At 30.8% G+C, this 19,446-nt stretch overlaps 1 protein-coding gene and 2 long non-coding RNA genes across 3 annotated transcripts; 2 read left to right on the top strand and 1 right to left on the bottom strand.

Annotated features, from left to right (window-relative positions):
* Positions 1–653: 653 nt before the first annotated feature.
* On the bottom strand, positions 654–18,118 carry LOC124530114. Its single transcript, XM_047104115.1, has 9 exons — positions 17,780–18,118; positions 17,452–17,630; positions 17,080–17,271; positions 16,758–16,894; positions 5,936–6,190; positions 4,863–4,994; positions 3,384–3,485; positions 2,389–2,561; positions 654–1,522 (listed from the first exon to the last, which is right to left on the bottom strand). The coding sequence occupies exons 1-9, from the start codon at positions 17,941–17,943 to the stop codon at positions 688–690; spliced, it is 2,169 nt and encodes a 722-aa protein (XP_046960071.1). The 5' UTR covers positions 17,944–18,118; the 3' UTR covers positions 654–687.
* Positions 7,510–8,035, top strand: LOC124530116. Its single transcript, XR_006966450.1, has 2 exons — positions 7,510–7,574; positions 7,651–8,035. It is a non-coding gene; the product is annotated as an uncharacterized LOC124530116 (long non-coding RNA).
* On the top strand, positions 14,737–15,262 carry LOC124530115. Its single transcript, XR_006966449.1, has 2 exons — positions 14,737–14,801; positions 14,878–15,262. It is a non-coding gene; the product is annotated as an uncharacterized LOC124530115 (long non-coding RNA).
* Positions 18,119–19,446: the final 1,328 nt, after the last annotated feature.

Raw genomic sequence — 19,446 nt, 5'->3', positions numbered from 1 at the left:
TTAGAATAATTGTCTAAAATTTCATACTAATTTCTTAGATAAAAAAAATCACTGATAAGATTTGCCTCTTGGCCATTAAATGTATTTTTAAAATAAATTGAAGCAAATTTAATCAAAGAAACACAGTACATGATTATATCAACAGCCAGTATGCTGACGTTATTTATTGATTAAATATTGAGATTAATTATAAATATTTAATATTATTTTTGATATGCATGTGATACATTTTTGAATAGATAAAAAAAATAGGAATATATCCAAAGCACCTAGTTTAATGTTTTTGGCTTAATAAAAGGACTATCTCATAGCATATATCAAGATATAACACCAATAACAGGAGGAGTGAAGGCAACTTTGAGAATTCTATTTTTTGGAGTTTTAAATAATCTATGGTTTTCTCTATGGATTCAATAAAATGGCGCTGTGAATATCACGGTATTCATTGGTCCTTTACAAGTAAAATTAAAGTAGGATATACATATTTAAGTGGTATAGTGTTGTATAATAAATATTGTATATTATATATGTCTGATTGTAATGTATAATATGTAAGAGGTACTAATGGCAATTGAATTGAATATGTTAATCTATGTTTAATTTTATAGTCACTCCTCCTTTTAATGGAATAGAAATATAATTAATATCTACTTATATAGTGCGCTTGCTTTGTATTTAGATCTGTAATCAAGCAAACCGAACTCCATCACATACGGAACACGTTACACGTTTCTTGTTCGGGTACTCTCGTGTCCTTTCCATAATCTTCTCTTCGACCCACTTCATAAAATGATTCTTCAATTGCAATATAGTCTCTTGACGGACTCGCCCTTCTTGAAAGAATTCGCGTAGAACTACAACTATACCGTTATCAGTGCTCCGGTAACTGCCCATCGGTCTTTCCTCTTTCAGATAATTGAAAACGAATTTAACGATTTGCACTATCAGATCCTCTTCGGGACTTAATATCCTTAATCTTGCGATCTCTTGAGGCATCATCTGCGATAGAACGTTGAAGCATACCGTCATCAAATTCGCGTAGAGATCTTGACTGAGATTTTCAAGAAGCAAGGCGATATTTTCCGCTCCAGATGCACTAACTCTGACCAACAATGTACCGACGCGTAAGATCTCACCCGGATGTATGCCGACTAAGAGACCATTCTCCTCCTCTCTATCCACGTAACTAACAGCTGTTGTTGAAGGTGCAATACGTGTTGGAACATTAGGTACGTCAAGATTAGCTGGACCAATTGAAGAGAACAGCTGTGTCCTTCCATCAGGACCCATATTGTATAGTTCGGAAGGATTGAATTTGTGTACTGCATTGAGGTTGACTTGACCGTCAGCTGTCATGGATATTCTTAGTTTGTGCTGGTTTAAATCCTTATTTATTTTGAGTACATCGGCAAAATACTGATCTTTGTTGGCAATGTTTTGTATGCCTTTAATCACTTCCGTGTTGCCTTGTATTGTTCCTTGAATTCTCCGCGTCTCAGCATTGATTTTATCGAATATTTTTCTGTAAATGTTTTGTTAAAATTATAAAATACATATTAGAAAATATTTTACATTCGAATAAGAAATAAATGACTGTCTGACAACCTACACCAATTTATTAGTAGTTGTAGTGTACTTTATCATTCTGTGCTCCGATTAATGGAACCTTTTTAATAATAGGCGCAAGGGACATAATATGTCAGTTTTAATAATCGGCAACGTATAAATGGAATACCGTATTGGTGACATTTCTAACAGTTCCAATGTCTGTGGAAAGTAGGGAACTATATTATATTTTAATTATGATTCTTAAATTTAAATCTAAATATACTTTCTTAAAATAGCACGAGCACTTTTGAATCAACATTTTACAGAACTACAGACTTGACATTCAAAAATGACAAATCATTGCACAAGTAGTCATCACTAATAATAATTAGTAAATCTTAAACTTTCATGATGTGCCAAGATTTTTAACCGTCATCATATATTATTTTACTAGATATGTATAGTAAAGTAAAGTAAAGTAACAGCCTGTAAATTTCCCACTGCTGAGATAAGGCCTCCTCTTCCATTAAGGAGAGGGTTTGGAACATATTCCACCACGCTGTTCCAATGCGTTGGAATGCACATGTGAAAGAAAGAATTTCGATGAAATTAGACCCATGCAGATTTCCTCACGATGTTTTCCTTCACCGCCGAGCACGAGATAAATTATAAATACAAATTAAGCACATATATATAGTGGTGCTTGCCTGGGTTTGAACCCGCAATCATCGGTTAAGATGCACGCGTTCTAACCACTGGGCCATCTCAGCTCAGATATGTATGCATAGAAGGAATGTAGATCTCAATCTAATCGTATCTTTGACTATAATCAGTACTTACCGATGCTTGTTACTTCTTAAATTAGTACGGTATTCGTTAATAGTCTTGGCTTGGGCATCTTCGATGATATTTTGTGCAGTACGATTGGAAACAACAGCGTGACAGAAGAACAAAGTGGCGCTCGTGAACTGGAACAGTTCCAGTGATGTCGGTTTCTCGCCGTGCTTGTGATACTGTAAAAAAAAAATAAAAATATATATATAATTTAAGCATACAATCTATATGTCACGGTAAGAACTAGCGCGCACTGGTAACTTTAGTCACGGTGACTGTTTCGTCACTCTGTCGAGTCCATGAATATGTAGTACGCGCACGTTAAGACGTGACAATTGGGTGACATTTGTGTCTGCATCTGTACATATTCACGGATTTGACAAGAGTGACGAAACAGTCACCGTGACAAGTCACCAGTGCGCGCTAGTTTAAGATTACAAAATTCGTTAGTTTACAATGTGGCGAGACAGATTATAAACTGTCGAAATATTGTGAACCGTGAAACATGATTGCAATTTAACGCATTATTTTTCGCTATATTGTAATCTATCGATGATCGATGGGAAGCGGTCTAATTGTGGACGAGCGTAGAAAGGATGCATGCCGCGCGCTGATTGGTTAAACGTTATGTGCCCCCCGCCACCCCGGCATCCGCCATATTATTTCACCGTAAATTCCGCCATATTATTAAACCTTAATCTGACGAATTTTGTAATCTTACAGTGACATATACATATAATAAAATTGGAGTGTCTGTTTGTAATATTAAAATGCACTGCTTTTTTCTAAATGCCTTATGCACGATACCTATACCAAAAAATCATTACAATTTTTTTCTGTCTGTCTGTTTGATTTTGCTAATCCCTGGAACGGTTAGAGCGATTTTGACGGTAACTTAAGCTAGAAAATTTTAAATAAAACCTTTTTGGAGCAAAATGTTAAGCTGTCCGGTTATAGCCAGTGTATGTACGAATAGTGATATATAAAATATGATAACTCACCTTTAGTATGATATGCACTAGACTGTGGATAACACCAGCGCCTCCGGTCACCAAGTTCGCATGACGAAGAATTTCAACCGATGCCGCCAAAACTTGACCTGTCTAAAAACCGAAAAAAAAAACATATTATAAATCTGTCATAGCTTTGATGGTGTCGTGACTTTAGATAATCATTTCATCATTTATTTAAAAGACACACCATCGGCATACAGACAATAAAATAGTAGTTAATAAAAGAACATCAGAGTTATTCTGTGTGGTACACCATTACAGGCGTGTGCGACACTTGCTACAATAAGAATATAAAAAAAAAATGTGAGACAATATTTTGACAAAAATGGAATCAAACATAAATTATCATCAAAGACATTTCTACGGAACCTATCTTTTGCAAAAATGTCAATGGTACCAATGTCATAATTATTATGAGGTTGGTATCAGGCGATAGTGTCAGCTACTGACCAAGTATGCCAAATTCTTGCGAGAAGACAGTATGTAAACACCTATTATAATAGATTCTTATACTATTAAATTATGCCTTCATTTTTTTTTCTTCATTGGTAGGTTTGTTGTGTCTTTTTTAAGATTACTATATTCAGTTTTTTTTTTTAAATGAAGCCGTTTTACGAATATGAATCAGGTTTTATCAAATAAACAATAAAACAAACATCATTAATTACAAAAAAATTAACATAATCTCAAAATTTAATAATAATCTTAAATCAAAATTAATCAAAGGAATCACTTTTATAGTATTATTCGGTAAATTTGTTATCATTTTTTTTTCCTATCAGAAGTATAATATTGATAAAGTTCGGACATCCTTGAGACTGTATGGCTTATTTTCGTGATAATTAAGTCTATGCAACAAAATTTCGTATATTTGACAAATGCCAAGTTATTGAATCATCCATTTTATCTAGAAACATAAGATTTTATTGGTTCTAAATTTGAAATGAAATAACTTAATAAACAACTACTTATAGCCCACTTTTTGGACATAAAAAGTGGCTTATGTATTTAAGAAGAACAAAATCGTATCTGCGAAATTTCTACATTACAGTGTGATGGCTTAAAGTTTTGTAAAACTATGTTTATGAATAATTTCGTTTGATGAATAAATTTCGAAGGTTTTTTGATCAAAGGTCATTCAATCAAATCAAACAATCAAACACACTACCGTGTAGTTAATGTTATACAGGTTAATAATTAACAATAAAGTCGATTTTGTCTTATTTTTCCATAAGATTTTGTTCTTGGGACCCGTCGATTTGCGTAGTATCTTCCCTATCCCACGTGTGATGACGTCACACGTGGGATTGGTTTTGTGAAGTTAACAGCTTCAATTTAAAAATCAAAATTTATTGATTGTAACAATATACAATTTTTAGTATCTCAAAGTAATATATAGTATGTTTTTTTTTGTGTTAAAGTGAGCTATTGTCTGCCTGAGTTAAATATTTAAAAAATGGGATTTACTTTAGTCATATTTGTTCCCGCTGCCGCTGATTTAGAAAGTAAGCCAGTAGCGGCTCCGGCAGCAAGTCCGACACTGGAAGCTGCTATATTCAGCCAACTACCTCGCGCCTCAGGATCCGTAGGACTGATGGTCTAAAACACAATTTTCGTAATATAAATTTGAACATTTAAATAAAACTAATTATAACGGATGAATCGCGTATATTCATTATAAATTTCTCAAAAAATTGAGAAATCGTTGGCGGTAGTTGTTAATATTTCCTTTGTTCTTCAAATAGACAAATGTCAACTTAGTCTACCCGTGACCACGAACACTGCAAAGTGCTCGAAACGTCGGGATGTTTAAAAATAATGAATATACGCGATTCATCCGTTATAATTAGTTTTATTTAAATGTGTAATAATCGCGGAAATTTAAGACAACATTAAATTTGAACACTTACAATTTTTACCACAAATCTTATATTCAAGATAAATTAATAAAATTCCGCAGAAAATTTTAACTTTGCCGTTTAGTAAATTCAAATCGTTTGTAAAAAATACATTGGTAAAAAAAGCATATTATTCGATAAAGATTTTATACATGATAAAAAAAGCGTGGAGTTAATACCTGTTGACTTCCAAGCAGGATACATTAATTGAAATAATTGTATTTAATTAACATGACGTTGTATTTTTTAAATGTTAAAAAAGAGTAACTACTGAGTTTCTTGCCGGTTCTTCTCGGTAGAATCTACTTTCCGAACCGATGGTAGCTTCACTTAATTGTAAAATGACGATTCAAAAGTGCTTATAAAAGCCTACTTGAATAAAGTTTATTTTGATTTTGATTTAAAAAAAATAACAAAATTATTATTCAAGCTAAAAAAATTGTGTAAGACTCAACATAGAAGGATTTTAGGCAGAGAGGTATTTATGGTGCTAAAATTCCTGGACTTTTGTAATATTTAGCAATATTTGATTAATAAGACAATTTTTATTAATTGGAATTTAAAATTAAAGAAAAAAAAAAGAATAATTTTTAAAATTGCTATAAGTAAACCAGGCATAAAACAGTATTACATAAAGCATACCTGTTCATGGACATTCCTATCATGAAGATGAAGAGATGACCTCACGAGACCATATATTCCTGTAGCGACAGTGGCAACTGTAGCTCCAATGACCACAGCGGGCCCCACAGGTGTCAAGGCACTTACACCGAGCACACCTAATGCCCCTAAAGAAGCCACAGTACTAGCCTTGTCTACGGAACTGAGTACTCTTGACTTAAGGCCTAATGATGGCGATGGAGTGACTGTCAGCCTTACAGATACAAGATCTTCGCCCTGTAATTTTCCATACAAATTAATTATACACAATTTAAGATTTACATAGATAAATAAAACATTATAAGACACAACAAAGTTTAAAAATAGAAGGATGTGATTTTGAAGATAGATAATCACTTCATTATACTATGGCAACCCTAGCTACTTTTAAGTTGCTTCCCTTATTTCATGAAGTTTCTAAGCAATATATAAACATAGACTTCAGTAATTCTCAATAGAGACTTAGTATTAAAGGGCTTATTGTCTTTATAATTCATCTTGGGCTCAGCGGTGAAGGAAAACATCGTGAGGAAACCTGCATGTGACAAATTTCATAGAAATTCTGCCACATATGTATTCCACCAACCCGCATTGGAACAGTGTGGTGGAATATGTTCCAAACCTTCTCCTCAAAGGGAGAGGAGGCCTTTAGCCCAGCAGTGGGAATTTACAGGCTGTTGTTGTTGTTGTTTGTTGTTGCAGCACCAACTCCAAAAATAAGCAATGCCAAATTCCAAACTTCTGGCTGCTACTGATAATTTCTTGCCAGAAAATCTCAAAAACATTTACTCCATTACATGTTAGCTATTTTTCCAAAAAGGTATAACAAAGATAAAATAGGCCCACTAACTAAGAAAATCTGTAACATATAACATTGTCTAACACAGGCTAATTTTAGAGATTAATTAATGGTGGAGTACATTAAATCATTATCATTTTAAATGCTTATTTGAACAGGACATGATTATGCTAACATTGTGTCAGGCTAAGCAAAGTTTTGATTACAACTTGTAACGTAATTGTGGCGCACGTTACATGTTTCATCCATTTTTAAATAATTTCAACAAAAAATATTAAATTTCTAATATAGGTTATCGGATGTCATCTGTCATTTGACTTTGACAATCATTTCTAAGGCTATGTTTATGCGTAACTTAAAAATACCGCTAAATTTGACATTTAAAATAAAAATGCACTTTTTATGCACTATGCGTTCCTGACCTAATTGTGATTTATTATCTTTATATTATCTTGGAGATGATCTTTGACATTTGTCTAAGACCTCACTTTCCTTCCGCCTTTTAAGTCGAAATGTGACGCTAAATTATTTTCAAAGTTTTTGTAACTTTTATTTGGTTTAAACTGTTGAATATTGTTGAAAATTGAAGTTTTAAGGCACGATATGTCTTAATTTAAACGATTGGAAGTAAATCCATGTCGGATTACAAAAATAAATTTGGATATTTGTCGCCTCGTGGTAAGTCGAAAAACTTTCTTCGAAATTTGAATTAATTTCAATTGTTCTGTTTCGTAACAACGATTGTGGTTCTTTACAGGGAATCTTTAGAATATTTCCCATGATGCATTTTGTTATTTTTGGAAAATAACCGGGATTGACCGGGTAAGTTGGTTGAATTATTAAAGTGAAACTATAGATTTCGTGTTAGGTTCTAATTAGAATTGTTTCTCTTTTGCAGTTATTTTCAACCATTATTTTCGACAATTATTTTCAATGGTTAATTTCAACAGTTTATTTCCAATGGGTATTTTCGAAATTTAATTCTACAATTATTTTCTACAACTGTATTATCGTGGATTATTCCTTGAATTATCTTCTTTGGCTGTATCTTCGAGTGGATTATTTTCAACGCTTTTCGAAGAACTTATGAACTTTATTTCTTTGGATATTTTGAAGATTAAATTTTAGAAACCGTAAAGGAAGTGAAAACTTTATAACAATTATTTAACCTCTGGATTTCGGTATGTAGTTTTTACATATTTATTTTACCGCAACTTTGGAACTTCGTGGGATTTAGTATACCTTTTATAACCTCATGAAAATTTGGCATTCAAACATTTTTTTTTAAAGGATAGTTTTACATTATTGTAACGTTATTTAAACTTAATTTTTGACTTGTTTGTAATTTTTATTACATAACTTAGTCTAACTTTAAAATATTTTTGCTAACTTTAAAACATTTACAATAAGTAAATATTTAATTAAGATTAGTTAATTTAAATGGATGTAAACATCCAGGCGCCCGATTTTGTTACTGTTTTTACTTTAAGACTTTTTAATTGTTAAAATTATTTTTATATATTATTCTTTTGGAATAAATTAATTTGGAACATAGATTTGCCTTTTTTGTAAATCTACTTGTAATGTTGAAGGGTTATTTAACTGACTTCCGGAGCACTTTCTGTCGAGGATTTGTTTAATTTAAAAAACCTTGTCCAGCTCTACCGCATTTTTAGTTTACCTCGAAGAAAATTAATATTTTTAAATTTAAATTTATTTTTAGTCAATTAATTATTACAATTGACACCCCCTTCAAAATTTTTCATTACAATTGGCGCCCGAACAGGGACCTGAATTACAATTACAGCTCTTGTCTAGTATTGAATATGTACTATGTATTTTCATATGTATAATTTTTGTTAAAATCATTTTGTACTAAATACTAATGTTAAGTATTTATGTAATTTGAATGCCAAGTTTATAACCTTTTTATGTTTTGAAGTAAAGCTTTTCGTTCCATTATCAATTCTATTTTAGGACATAACCATGACTGACAGAGATGAATTAACTCTTAAACCATCTATTGATGATAGTAGTGACAAAAATGTAACCCCTAATATTATTAATGTAGAACATTCTCAGATGTTAGAGACGAATATTTCTCAGGCGAAGCCTTCTGCTTCTAATGATTTAGTAGACTTGTCGGCAGACTTGCCACAATTTTTTAGTAACACTTTATCTATGAATAATAGACAACCTCAATACTATAAACGAGTAGATTTGTCTAAGTTTAAATATAAATTTAATGGTAAAACATGCGTACGTGAATTTTTGTTAACATTTGAAGAATACTGTGTGAGTCGAGATATTAGTGATGACCAAATATTGCCATGCTTTACTGAAGTAGTAACTGACATTGCTCTCAAGTGGTTTAGATCTATACGTAGTTCGCTTAATTCTTGGAAACATCTTAAAATAGAATTACTAAAGCGTTTTGACAAACTAGATTTTGATTATCAACTTGAATATAATTTAAGAATTAGAAAACAGAAACAAAATGAAACTTTATCAGATTTTATTATTGAAATTGTAGATATGTCAAATAGACTAACTTATCCCTTATCTGAACATACTATATTAGAAATATTGAAACATAACATGCTGCCTAGCTACTCTATTCATTTGGTAGGTCGTTCAATAAATTCTATTGATGATTTAGTAAAACTTTCAAAACAGATTGATGAATTTCGAATATTAAATAATAAACATAGTTATAATAACGCAGATTTCAAGACTAAGCATATTAATTCAGTTCAAACATTAACTTGTTTAAAATGTAAAGAAATTGGACATACTTATAAAAAGTGTAAAAAGATTCCAGGCACTTTATGTTTTAAATGTGGTAAATTAAATGTTATCACTAAATTTTGCAATAATTGTACCCTTCCAAAAAACGAGTAAGGTTTTGTCAGACACAGGTCCTTAATAAAGAATCAGTTGATCTGACAAATATTAAAATTTCTAAACCCAATGCTTCTGAAATTCGTAAAGACTTCTCTAATTGGTGTAATTATTTAAAACTATTTTTCTCAATGAATAAATTTGCTCCCATTTTGTTTACTAAAAATAGCGACACACGTCCATTTTTAAAATTTCAAGTTTGTGGTAAATCATTTACAGGTTTATTGGATAGTGGTGCTAATAAAAGCGTACTAGGTTGTAATGGTCACTTGCAATTTCTCAATTTAGGATTCAAACTTGAGACTAGTAGTTATAAAGCTTGTACTGCTGATGGTAGCTCACAAGACGTTTTAGGTACTATAGATATTCCAATTACTTGTGACAATGTAACTCGCATTGTAGAATTCATGGTAGTTCCCTCACTAAATCCAGAAATTATTCTAGGATTCGATTTTTGGCTCTCATTTAATTTAGCTCATGAATTATTTAAAAACATAACATTTGAAAATAAGAATTCAATAATTGTAAATTCTGTAACTTCTGTAGTTCAACTTTCTTCTTCTGAAAAAGTACAATTAAATAGTATTATAAAACTTTTTGAAGAAATTTCTTATGAAAAGAAAGGTTTAGGTTTAACACATTTAACTAAGCATAAAATTATAACTGTTGGTGAACCTATTAAACAACGTTATTGGCCTATTAGTCCTGCTAAACAAAAAGAACTTTATGATGAAGTTCAAGTTTTGCTTAGGGATGGTATTATTCAACCTTCTAAATCTCCTTGGTGTTCTCCAGTATTAGCTGTCACAAAAAAAGATGGTGGTATAAGACTGTGTTTAGATTCCAGAAAATTAAATTCTGTCACTATTAAAGATGCATATCCTTTACCTTACACGTCGCGGATTTTGGATAATTTGCGTGGTGCTAAGTATATCACAGCAATTGATTTGTCTAAAGCTTTTTTGCAAATTCCTTTAGAAGAAACTTCCAGAGAGAAGACTGCTTTCGTAATTCCTGGAAAGGGATTATTCGAATTCGTTCGTATGCCCTTCGGTTTAACTAATGCTCCCGCTGAACTACAAAGATTAGTAGACAAACTTTTTGGTGTAGAATTCGATTCTAATGTATTTGTATATTTAGATGACTTAATAGCTATCTCTAGTGATTTTCAAACTCATTTAACTCTTTTAAGTAAAATTTATCATAAATTAAAAGATGCTGGTTTAACTATAAATTTGAAAAAATGTGAATTTTGTAAAGAACGTCTATGTTATTTAGGCTACGTTGTCGATAGCAATGGTTTACATACAGATCCTTCTAAGTTGTCTGTAATAGAAAATTTTCCTCGTCCTACAACTGTAAAACAAGTACGTAGTTTTCTTGGTATGTGTTCTTATTATCGTAGATTCATAGAAAAATTTGCTGATATTGCTACTCCTTTAACTAATCTAACTCGCGGTAGTCGAAATAGTAAACGTGCCGTAGAATGGAATTCTGATTGCGAAAACTCTTTTATAAAACTTAAACAAGCATTATTAACAGCTCCTGTACTAATTTGTCCAGATTTTAACAAATCATTTTTCCTGCATTGTGATGCTAGCTCTTATGCTATTGGTAGTGTTTTATGTCAAAAAGATGATGAAGATAATCAACATCCTGTTGCATTTTATTCTAGAACATTTAATAAATGTGAAATTAATTATAGTACTACTGAAAAAGAACTTCTTGCTATATTAGACTCTATCGAACATTTTAGACCGTATATTGAAGGTATGGAATTTACTGTGATAACAGATCATGCTAGTTTAAAGTGGTTATTACGCTTAAATAATCCAAGCGGACGCTTAGCGCGTTGGGCTGCTCGTATATCTCAATTTACTTTTAATATAATTCATAAAAAAGGTAATTTACATGTTGTACCTGATACTTTATCTCGTATTCAAATTAATGCTATTGAAATTCCATCAGAGATAACCCGTCCTGATGAAGAAATTGAAGATCCTTGGTACAAAAATATATTTATAGGTTGTCAAAAATTTCCCTTAAGATATAAAAATTATAGAGTTGAAAACAAAGTTCTTTATAGATTTTGTAAGCCCAAATTTCAATTGCAAAGTAATTTAGCATGGAAAATTGTTATTCCAAAGGAAAATGTATTAGATACTATTCGTAATAATCATGATTCATTAGATTCAAGTCACTTGGGTATTCATAAAACTTTAAATAAGTTAAAAATCCATTATTATTGGCCTAATATGTTTAAAGATGTAAAAGATTATATTTCAAATTGTGAAACTTGTAAAGCTTATAAGCACTCGAATGCTCCACCTTTTGGTATAATGACGAATCAAAAGATTGTTTCTCAACCTATGATTATGCTATCTATTGATATAGTTGGTCCATTGCCAAAATCATATTCTGGACACAGATATATTTGCACGGTATTAGATGTATTTTCTAAGTATTGTTGGTTAAATCCATTATGTAATGCTACCACAAAATCCATATGTAGATTTTTAGAAAAGGATATTTTTCTCAAATTTGGTTGTCCAAAAATCATAATTTGTGATAATGGTACTCAATTTACTTCTAAACATTTTGTACAATTTTTAAAAAGCTTTAACATTAATAAAATATTTTATAACACTTTGTATACACCTCAGAATAATCCAGTTGAACGTTATCATAAAACGTTAGAAACTTGCATAGCATGTTTTGTTCATGATGATCATAGAACTTGGTCAAAATTTTTATGTCATGTTCAATTAGCTTTGAATAGTAGTATTAATTTAGCTACTGAATTTACTCCCAATTTTCTTATGTTTGGTCGTGAAGTTATAATTGATGCTTCATTACATCGTTTCAGTAATTCATTTACAAATTTAAATGAACTCGAATTTGGTAATCGTCGAACTTATGCACAAAGTTTAGATTCCTTAAGTTCAATTTTTGATTTAGTAACCAAATCTTTATTTAAAGCTTATAAAAAGAATGCTTTATATTATAATAAAGGAAGGAAAGTCATTTCCTATGAGTCAGGTGATATAGTTTGGAGAAGAAATTTCATCTTGTCTAGTGCTTCTCAATATTTTTCGGCTAAACTTGCTCCTAAGTTTATAAAATCTCAAATAATAGAGAAGATTTCTAATAATGTTTATATATTAAAAGATTTAGAGAAAGGTACTGTTGGTCGTTATCATATTAAAGATATTATTAAAATATAGTTTTGGATTAATTCTAAAATATTTTGTAGAGTTATATTTAGATTTGGGTTATTGAGGCATTTGTTAGAGATGATTGAATGAGAAGTATGAAAGAATTGGCCTCAAAGATTTTGATCGATGATAGTATGATAGGATTCCCACTCTAGTATGTTTTCTACAAATGTATTTTTGCTAAATTTAACTTAGGACATTTTGGATTCCATACAAAAATAATTCCGAATATTTCTTTTGACTCATAAGATCTTATACATTTTTTGTAACATTTTTTGAATATTGTTTTTGCAATATTTTTGTGTTTATACTTTTGTATTATTTTGTTTGTGTGTTTTGTACATAACATTTTTGCTAGTTGTGTAGAACCTTATTGCATATTTTAGTAATAAGTTATTTTTGGTTGAAGTTTTGTAGAAGTAATCCTTTGGATTCGATTATTGACTATTACTTTAGTCCAGCTTGGTTTTGACTTTGTTTTGGATATTCCAATTTTGTGAATTTTCCAATAACACATTTTTGAAATAATTGTTGGTTATTTTGTTCTGTGCTCGGGAAGCTGGTGGAGTTGAGCCGGTCACAGACATATTTTTTGGTAATTTTGTTCTGTGCTCGGAAAGCTGGTGGTGTTGCGCCGGTCACAGACACCCATTTTTTGGAAGTTTTGTTGAACTGTGTTCGAAAAGCTGATGGTGTAGAGTCGGTCACAGTTAGAACTATTTTTGTATGCTCTCGTGTTCGGAAAGTCGTATTGAGTTGCGTCGGCCACGTTAGTCATATCTTTTGTTTTTATTTGAAACCATTTTGAGGTTGGTGTTCTTGGTATACCAATTAGTGTATATTCCGTAGACCCAACATATTATTAAAAAAAAAAAATATTTTCCATCTTTCGAGTAAGGTAATACTTTATAATTTCTTACTCTAAATGAAACAAGTTTTATTAGACAGCTCATTGCTTTCGAGTGAGGCTATATTGAGTCCTCATCTCCAAGGTTAAGTTGTTTGATAATTACTTATACTTATCACATTTTCTGAATAGAGTTAAGTTAGACAACTTTTTGCTTTCGAGTGAGACTATATTAGAGTTCTCATCTCTAGGGTAGTGTTTAGCTAATACTTTTGTTTAGAATTGTTTAGAAATAACTTTTGTTACAGTTTGGTATGGTTTGTTGTTTTCCATATTTTTCTAACTTTTGTAGAGTTACTATTTGTGATGTCACTCTAATATTTTGATTGATAGTCGGTCTCTACCTCTTTTGTAGAGTCGAATAAAAGAGTCTCTCAGGTTGAGCTCCTCTTTTATTTTTTGGTTGGGGGGTAATGTAACGTAATTGTGGCGCACGTTACATGTTTCATCCATTTTTAAATAATTTCAACAAAAAATATTAAATTTCTAATATAGGTTATCGGATGTCATCTGTCATTTGACTTTGACAATCATTTCTAAGGCTATGTTTATGCGTAACTTAAAAATACCGCTAAATTTGACATTTAAAATAAAAATGCACTTTTTATGCACTATGCGTTCCTGACCTAATTGTGATTTATTATCTTTATATTATCTTGGAGATGATCTTTGACATTTGTCTAAGACCTCACTTTCCTTCCGCCTTTTAAGTCGAAATGTGACGCTAAATTATTTTCAAAGTTTTTGTAACTTTTATTTGGTTTAAACTGTTGAATATTGTTGAAAATTGAAGTTTTAAGGCACGATATGTCTTAATTTAAACGATTGGAAGTAAATCCATGTCGGATTACAAAAATAAATTTGGATATTTGTCGCCTCGTGGTAAGTCGAAAAACTTTCTTCGAAATTTGAATTAATTTCAATTGTTCTGTTTCGTAACAACGATTGTGGTTCTTTACAGGGAATCTTTAGAATATTTCCCATGATGCATTTTGTTATTTTTGGAAAATAACCGGGATTGACCGGGTAAGTTGGTTGAATTATTAAAGTGAAACTATAGATTTCGTGTTAGGTTCTAATTAGAATTGTTTCTCTTTTGCAGTTATTTTCAACCATTATTTTCGACAATTATTTTCAATGGTTAATTTCAACAGTTTATTTCCAATGGGTATTTTCGAAATTTAATTCTACAATTATTTTCTACAACTGTATTATCGTGGATTATTCCTTGAATTATCTTCTTTGGCTGTATCTTCGAGTGGATTATTTTCAACGCTTTTCGAAGAACTTATGAACTTTATTTCTTTGGATATTTTGAAGATTAAATTTTAGAAACCGTAAAGGAAGTGAAAACTTTATAACAATTATTTAACCTCTGGATTTCGGTATGTAGTTTTTACATATTTATTTTACCGCAACTTTGGAACTTCGTGGGATTTAGTATACCTTTTATAACCTCATGAAAATTTGGCATTCAAACATTTTTTTTTAAAGGATAGTTTTACATTATTGTAACGTTATTTAAACTTAATTTTTGACTTGTTTGTAATTTTTATTACATAACTTAGTCTAACTTTAAAATATTTTTGCTAACTTTAAAACATTTACAATAAGTAAATATTTAATTAAGATTAGTTAATTTAAATGGATGTAAACATCCAGGCGCCCGATTTTGTTACTGTTTTTACTTTAAGACTTTTTAATTGTTAAAATTATTTTTATATATTATTCTTTTGGAATAAATTAATTTGGAACATAGATTTGCCTTTTTTGTAAATCTACTTGTAATGTTGAAGGGTTATTTAACTGACTTCCGGAGCACTTTCTGTCGAGGATTTGTTTAATTTAAAAAACCTTGTCCAGCTCTACCGCATTTTTAGTTTACCTCGAAGAAAATTAATATTTTTAAATTTAAATTTATTTTTAGTCAATTAATTATTACAATTGACACCCCCTTCAAAATTTTTCATTACACATGTTCCACAACTTACTTATTATTTATATTTATTATTAACACATCAGCTTTGTTTCTTTTGTGCTAATAATTAACATCATTACTGAATGTGAATATTTAAAATACACTTTAAATACAATGTCATATTTTTTTAATTAACAACTATTTTTAACCGACTTCAAAAAAAGGAGGAGGTTCTCAATTCGTCGGGGCCTTTTTTTTATTTTTTTTTTTTATTTTTTATGTATGTTACCGAATTACTCGAAGATGGCTGGGCCGATTTTGACAATTCTTTTTTTGTTTGAAAGGGCATGTTTTATAGGTGGTCCCATTTTCAGGAGATCAGGATCTGATGATGGGATCCTGGAGAAATCGAGGGAACTCCTCAAATTTTATAGGCAAACCTATAGTGATTTCGGTTTTATTCGAAGTGCCTTGGTCATATGCTCACGAAAAGTGACATTTGATGAAGTGGAACTGATGATGAAGACCACAACTGGTAATTAGAACCTATTAGTAAGTAACTATTTTACGGGTTTAGTTCTATTTCTTTAAGATAGTCGTCAAGCAATTGATGTTAGTAAACATGCCTATGATGAAGTCTAGCTGATGGTGGACTACCAGGAGAACTCCTCAATGATTAACAGCATTGCATCGGGAAAAAATGGTATTGTCTAATTGGCGATAAGGCACCGACTTTGAGAGGTGATTAAAAAATCGTAAATTGGTTATGGATGTAACTGATTATTTTTTTCTTTTTAGTTCATTTTTGAAGGCGGTTTTTTTTATTTATAAAAATTTATGTTGATTGCTAATAAAAAAATGATATAATTTTTATTTTTAAATATTTTAAGCATTTTATTTTGAACCAATTGCTTTGAAATGTATGTTATTATGAATATGTTAAAGTGTAAATATAGCTCAACGATATTCTATTACTGGTTTAATTAGTGATGTGAAATATCTAAGTAACATGCAGATTGGCATATCTCAATAAACAATCCAATTACAAAATTATAACAACTTACATGAACAATATCTCCCTGGTAGACTCCATTTTCAGGTGCAATTATGACACATTTCGGTAAAGTATTGTTTGTTAAATATGATGTCCAGTCATGGTACACCCTTGCATCTTCATCAACAAATACTTTACACGGCTTGGCTACAAACAGTTACATATTTATTATAAAATAATATATAAATATTGAAATTTTTACAAAGCATTTTTTTTTAAATATATTATTTTTTTTATTGTAGGTCACTGATATTGACAAGATTACTAAGTAGTTTTGATTGCAATTAGTTTCAGTCTTTGTTCTATCTATTGCTATAGGGACTCATACATACCATTAATTGTTGTAGGAATACATTTTCTAACACAAAACACAGGTGTGCACCATATATCGACATCACTGCGTTGATGTAAGTCCACCCAATGGTTAGAGGGTTCAACCTGATAGAACTTAATGGGCTTTGGTTTTGCACACACAATCAGTAATACTGACATAAGTATGTCTGTATCATTTTGTGCATATTTACCTGAATAATAAAACATAACATAAGCTGACGCTACCCATACACTTGGAGATAAATTATTATAACTAATAAACAAATTACCATTAAATATGTATAATTTAGTACATTGTTACCATATTATTGTAATTAGTCAACTAATAATTTCTCAATTAATAATAAATATTTACTAACGAGTGATCTTACTTTGTTCACAGAGTTTTTCATAAATTTTCATAACATGTTCCTTTTGTCTCGATGTATATCCTTCAAGTTGTGTGTCGCCCACATTGTTTAATATTGATAAATCACCTTCAGAGCTTGGGGCTCCAAATAAAGCGAATGCTATGTTTTGCAACAAGTATTTCCGATTGCTGTAATCATATCTGCAAGCAATTGTATTTTTTTAGATAATTGCAAAAATAATGATTTGCTGTTGGTAATATCTAAGAATTGTTTTTTTTTTTTTAATTATCATTAAAATTCATGACAAATAAAAATAAAACAGGAAATATGGATATTTTTTTCTACTTACTTAACCCAATCACATTCAGGCAAATTTTCAAAATACTCTTGTTGTAATTGTAATGGATTGAGCCTTAGTTCACCACTATTGTTGTTACTTCCAGACATTGCTTGCTCTAATTGTAGTTGTGATTGTTCTAATGCTAATAACATATTTTCATCATTTTCAGCCATTTTACAAATTGTTTAATGAGGATTGAGCTAAATTAATTATCACACACGTCAAACTTATGTAATTATTATATGAGTAATCACTAATTTTCGCTATAAAAACTTAGTGCGGCGTTTACTTATTTGCGCAATACGGTCACTACTTGCATCTTGTGTCTTGTTATTTGTTATGGAAACTTCAAACTTTAAACTTGTCATTCTCAAATAAGATTACGAGTTATTCAAATTTCTGGGTGAATACAGAGAAATGAGGCTTAGTGTTGCAAGCACCAAAAATATATTAGTAATCATTAACTTTATAAAATAACGAAATGAGTTATTTTACAAAGATAATGACAAAACTAGTGTTAAATAATTTCAGTATGTTTTTTTTTTTAAATGCGTATAATAAAATACTTTTTTGTGGAGAAAATCGAGGATTTCACCTTAAGATGGGATGGGGGAGTTTGGTAAATTAAAATAAAAAGTCTAATAATAAAATATTTTTTTATGACGAGCATAGGGTTGAACACTCTTCGCTAAAACAGGACCAAAAAGGATTAAACATAAATGTAGTGATTTTACCACAAAACGGTCGCATACAAATAGGGTATTCTACGGTGTTTAAAATAGTACTTCAAATAGGGTTGTTGAGGAAGTGATTATGAGGAAGAGGAGGAGGAAGAGGATTTGTCACGCGCAAATTTAGAGGATGCGGATGAGGATATTTATCGAGAAAGAGGATGCAGATGAGGGTAGAGAAAATATTTTATTAATCAAAATAAAGGAATACTAATAAATAATCCAAATGAATTATAGGGAGGTTATTTTTTATAAAAAATAATTTGGACGCTGTTTTCCCTGACAATTGGTTTCTTAGCTCATCATATACTAATCCAGCATCGCTAAAACTTCGTTCGCTGGGCATAAGTATGCCCAGATATCAAATGATGGATGAGAAGATAGGTATTGCCGTACAGCTCCGTAAAGCTGCCAAATATTTCGGATCATTTTTCCTCCATAGAAACTCAAACTCAAATAACTTTATTCAATATAGAAGCATTACACTTTCTTTTTGATGGTCAATTGAAACACTACCACCGGTTTGGAAAAGAGAATACCCTGACCTGAGAAGAACCGGTGAAAGAAACTCAGCGGTTTTTTTTTTGTTGTTTGTCTCATATATTATATAAATAAACAATTTAATATGAGATGAAATAGCCAGGAGGCGATCATAAACTCGCTAATTGTATAGTAACCTTTTGCACACAAGCGTTCCTTAACATTTTTTTTTAATTTAGCAACAGAAGCTTTTTTAACGTTTTCTGGGATCCTGTTGTAGAAGGGTTAAAAATAGTACCCCACAAAAGAGTTACTGATTCTACGCAGTCGAGTAACAGGTGTAACAAGATTGTGTTTGTTCCTTGTACCAATGTTATGAGAATCACATTTTCTCATAAAAACATTAATATTTTTTCGTACATACAAAACATTACAAAATATGTATTGAGAAGCAACAGTTAATAT

Source organism: Vanessa cardui, chromosome 5 (genome assembly GCF_905220365.1).
Source record: "Vanessa cardui chromosome 5, ilVanCard2.1, whole genome shotgun sequence".
Taxonomy (NCBI): domain Eukaryota; kingdom Metazoa; phylum Arthropoda; class Insecta; order Lepidoptera; family Nymphalidae; genus Vanessa; species Vanessa cardui.
This window is presented reverse-complemented; position numbering and strand designations above follow the sequence as displayed.

Bases quoted from the DNA above. Each gene is read 5' to 3' on its own strand.
- LOC124530114 (XM_047104115.1), bottom strand. From the start codon at position 17,943: ATGGCTGAAAATGATGAAAATATGTTATTAGCATTAGAACAATCACAA. The intron at 16,895-17,079 runs GTATGTATGAGT...AACTGTTTGTAG, and splicing joins TATTCCTACAACAATTAATG to CCAAGCCGTGTAAAGTATTT. The intron at 6,191-16,757 runs GTAAGTTGTTAT...GGAAAATTACAG, and splicing joins ACCAGGGAGATATTGTTCAT to GGCGAAGATCTTGTATCTGT.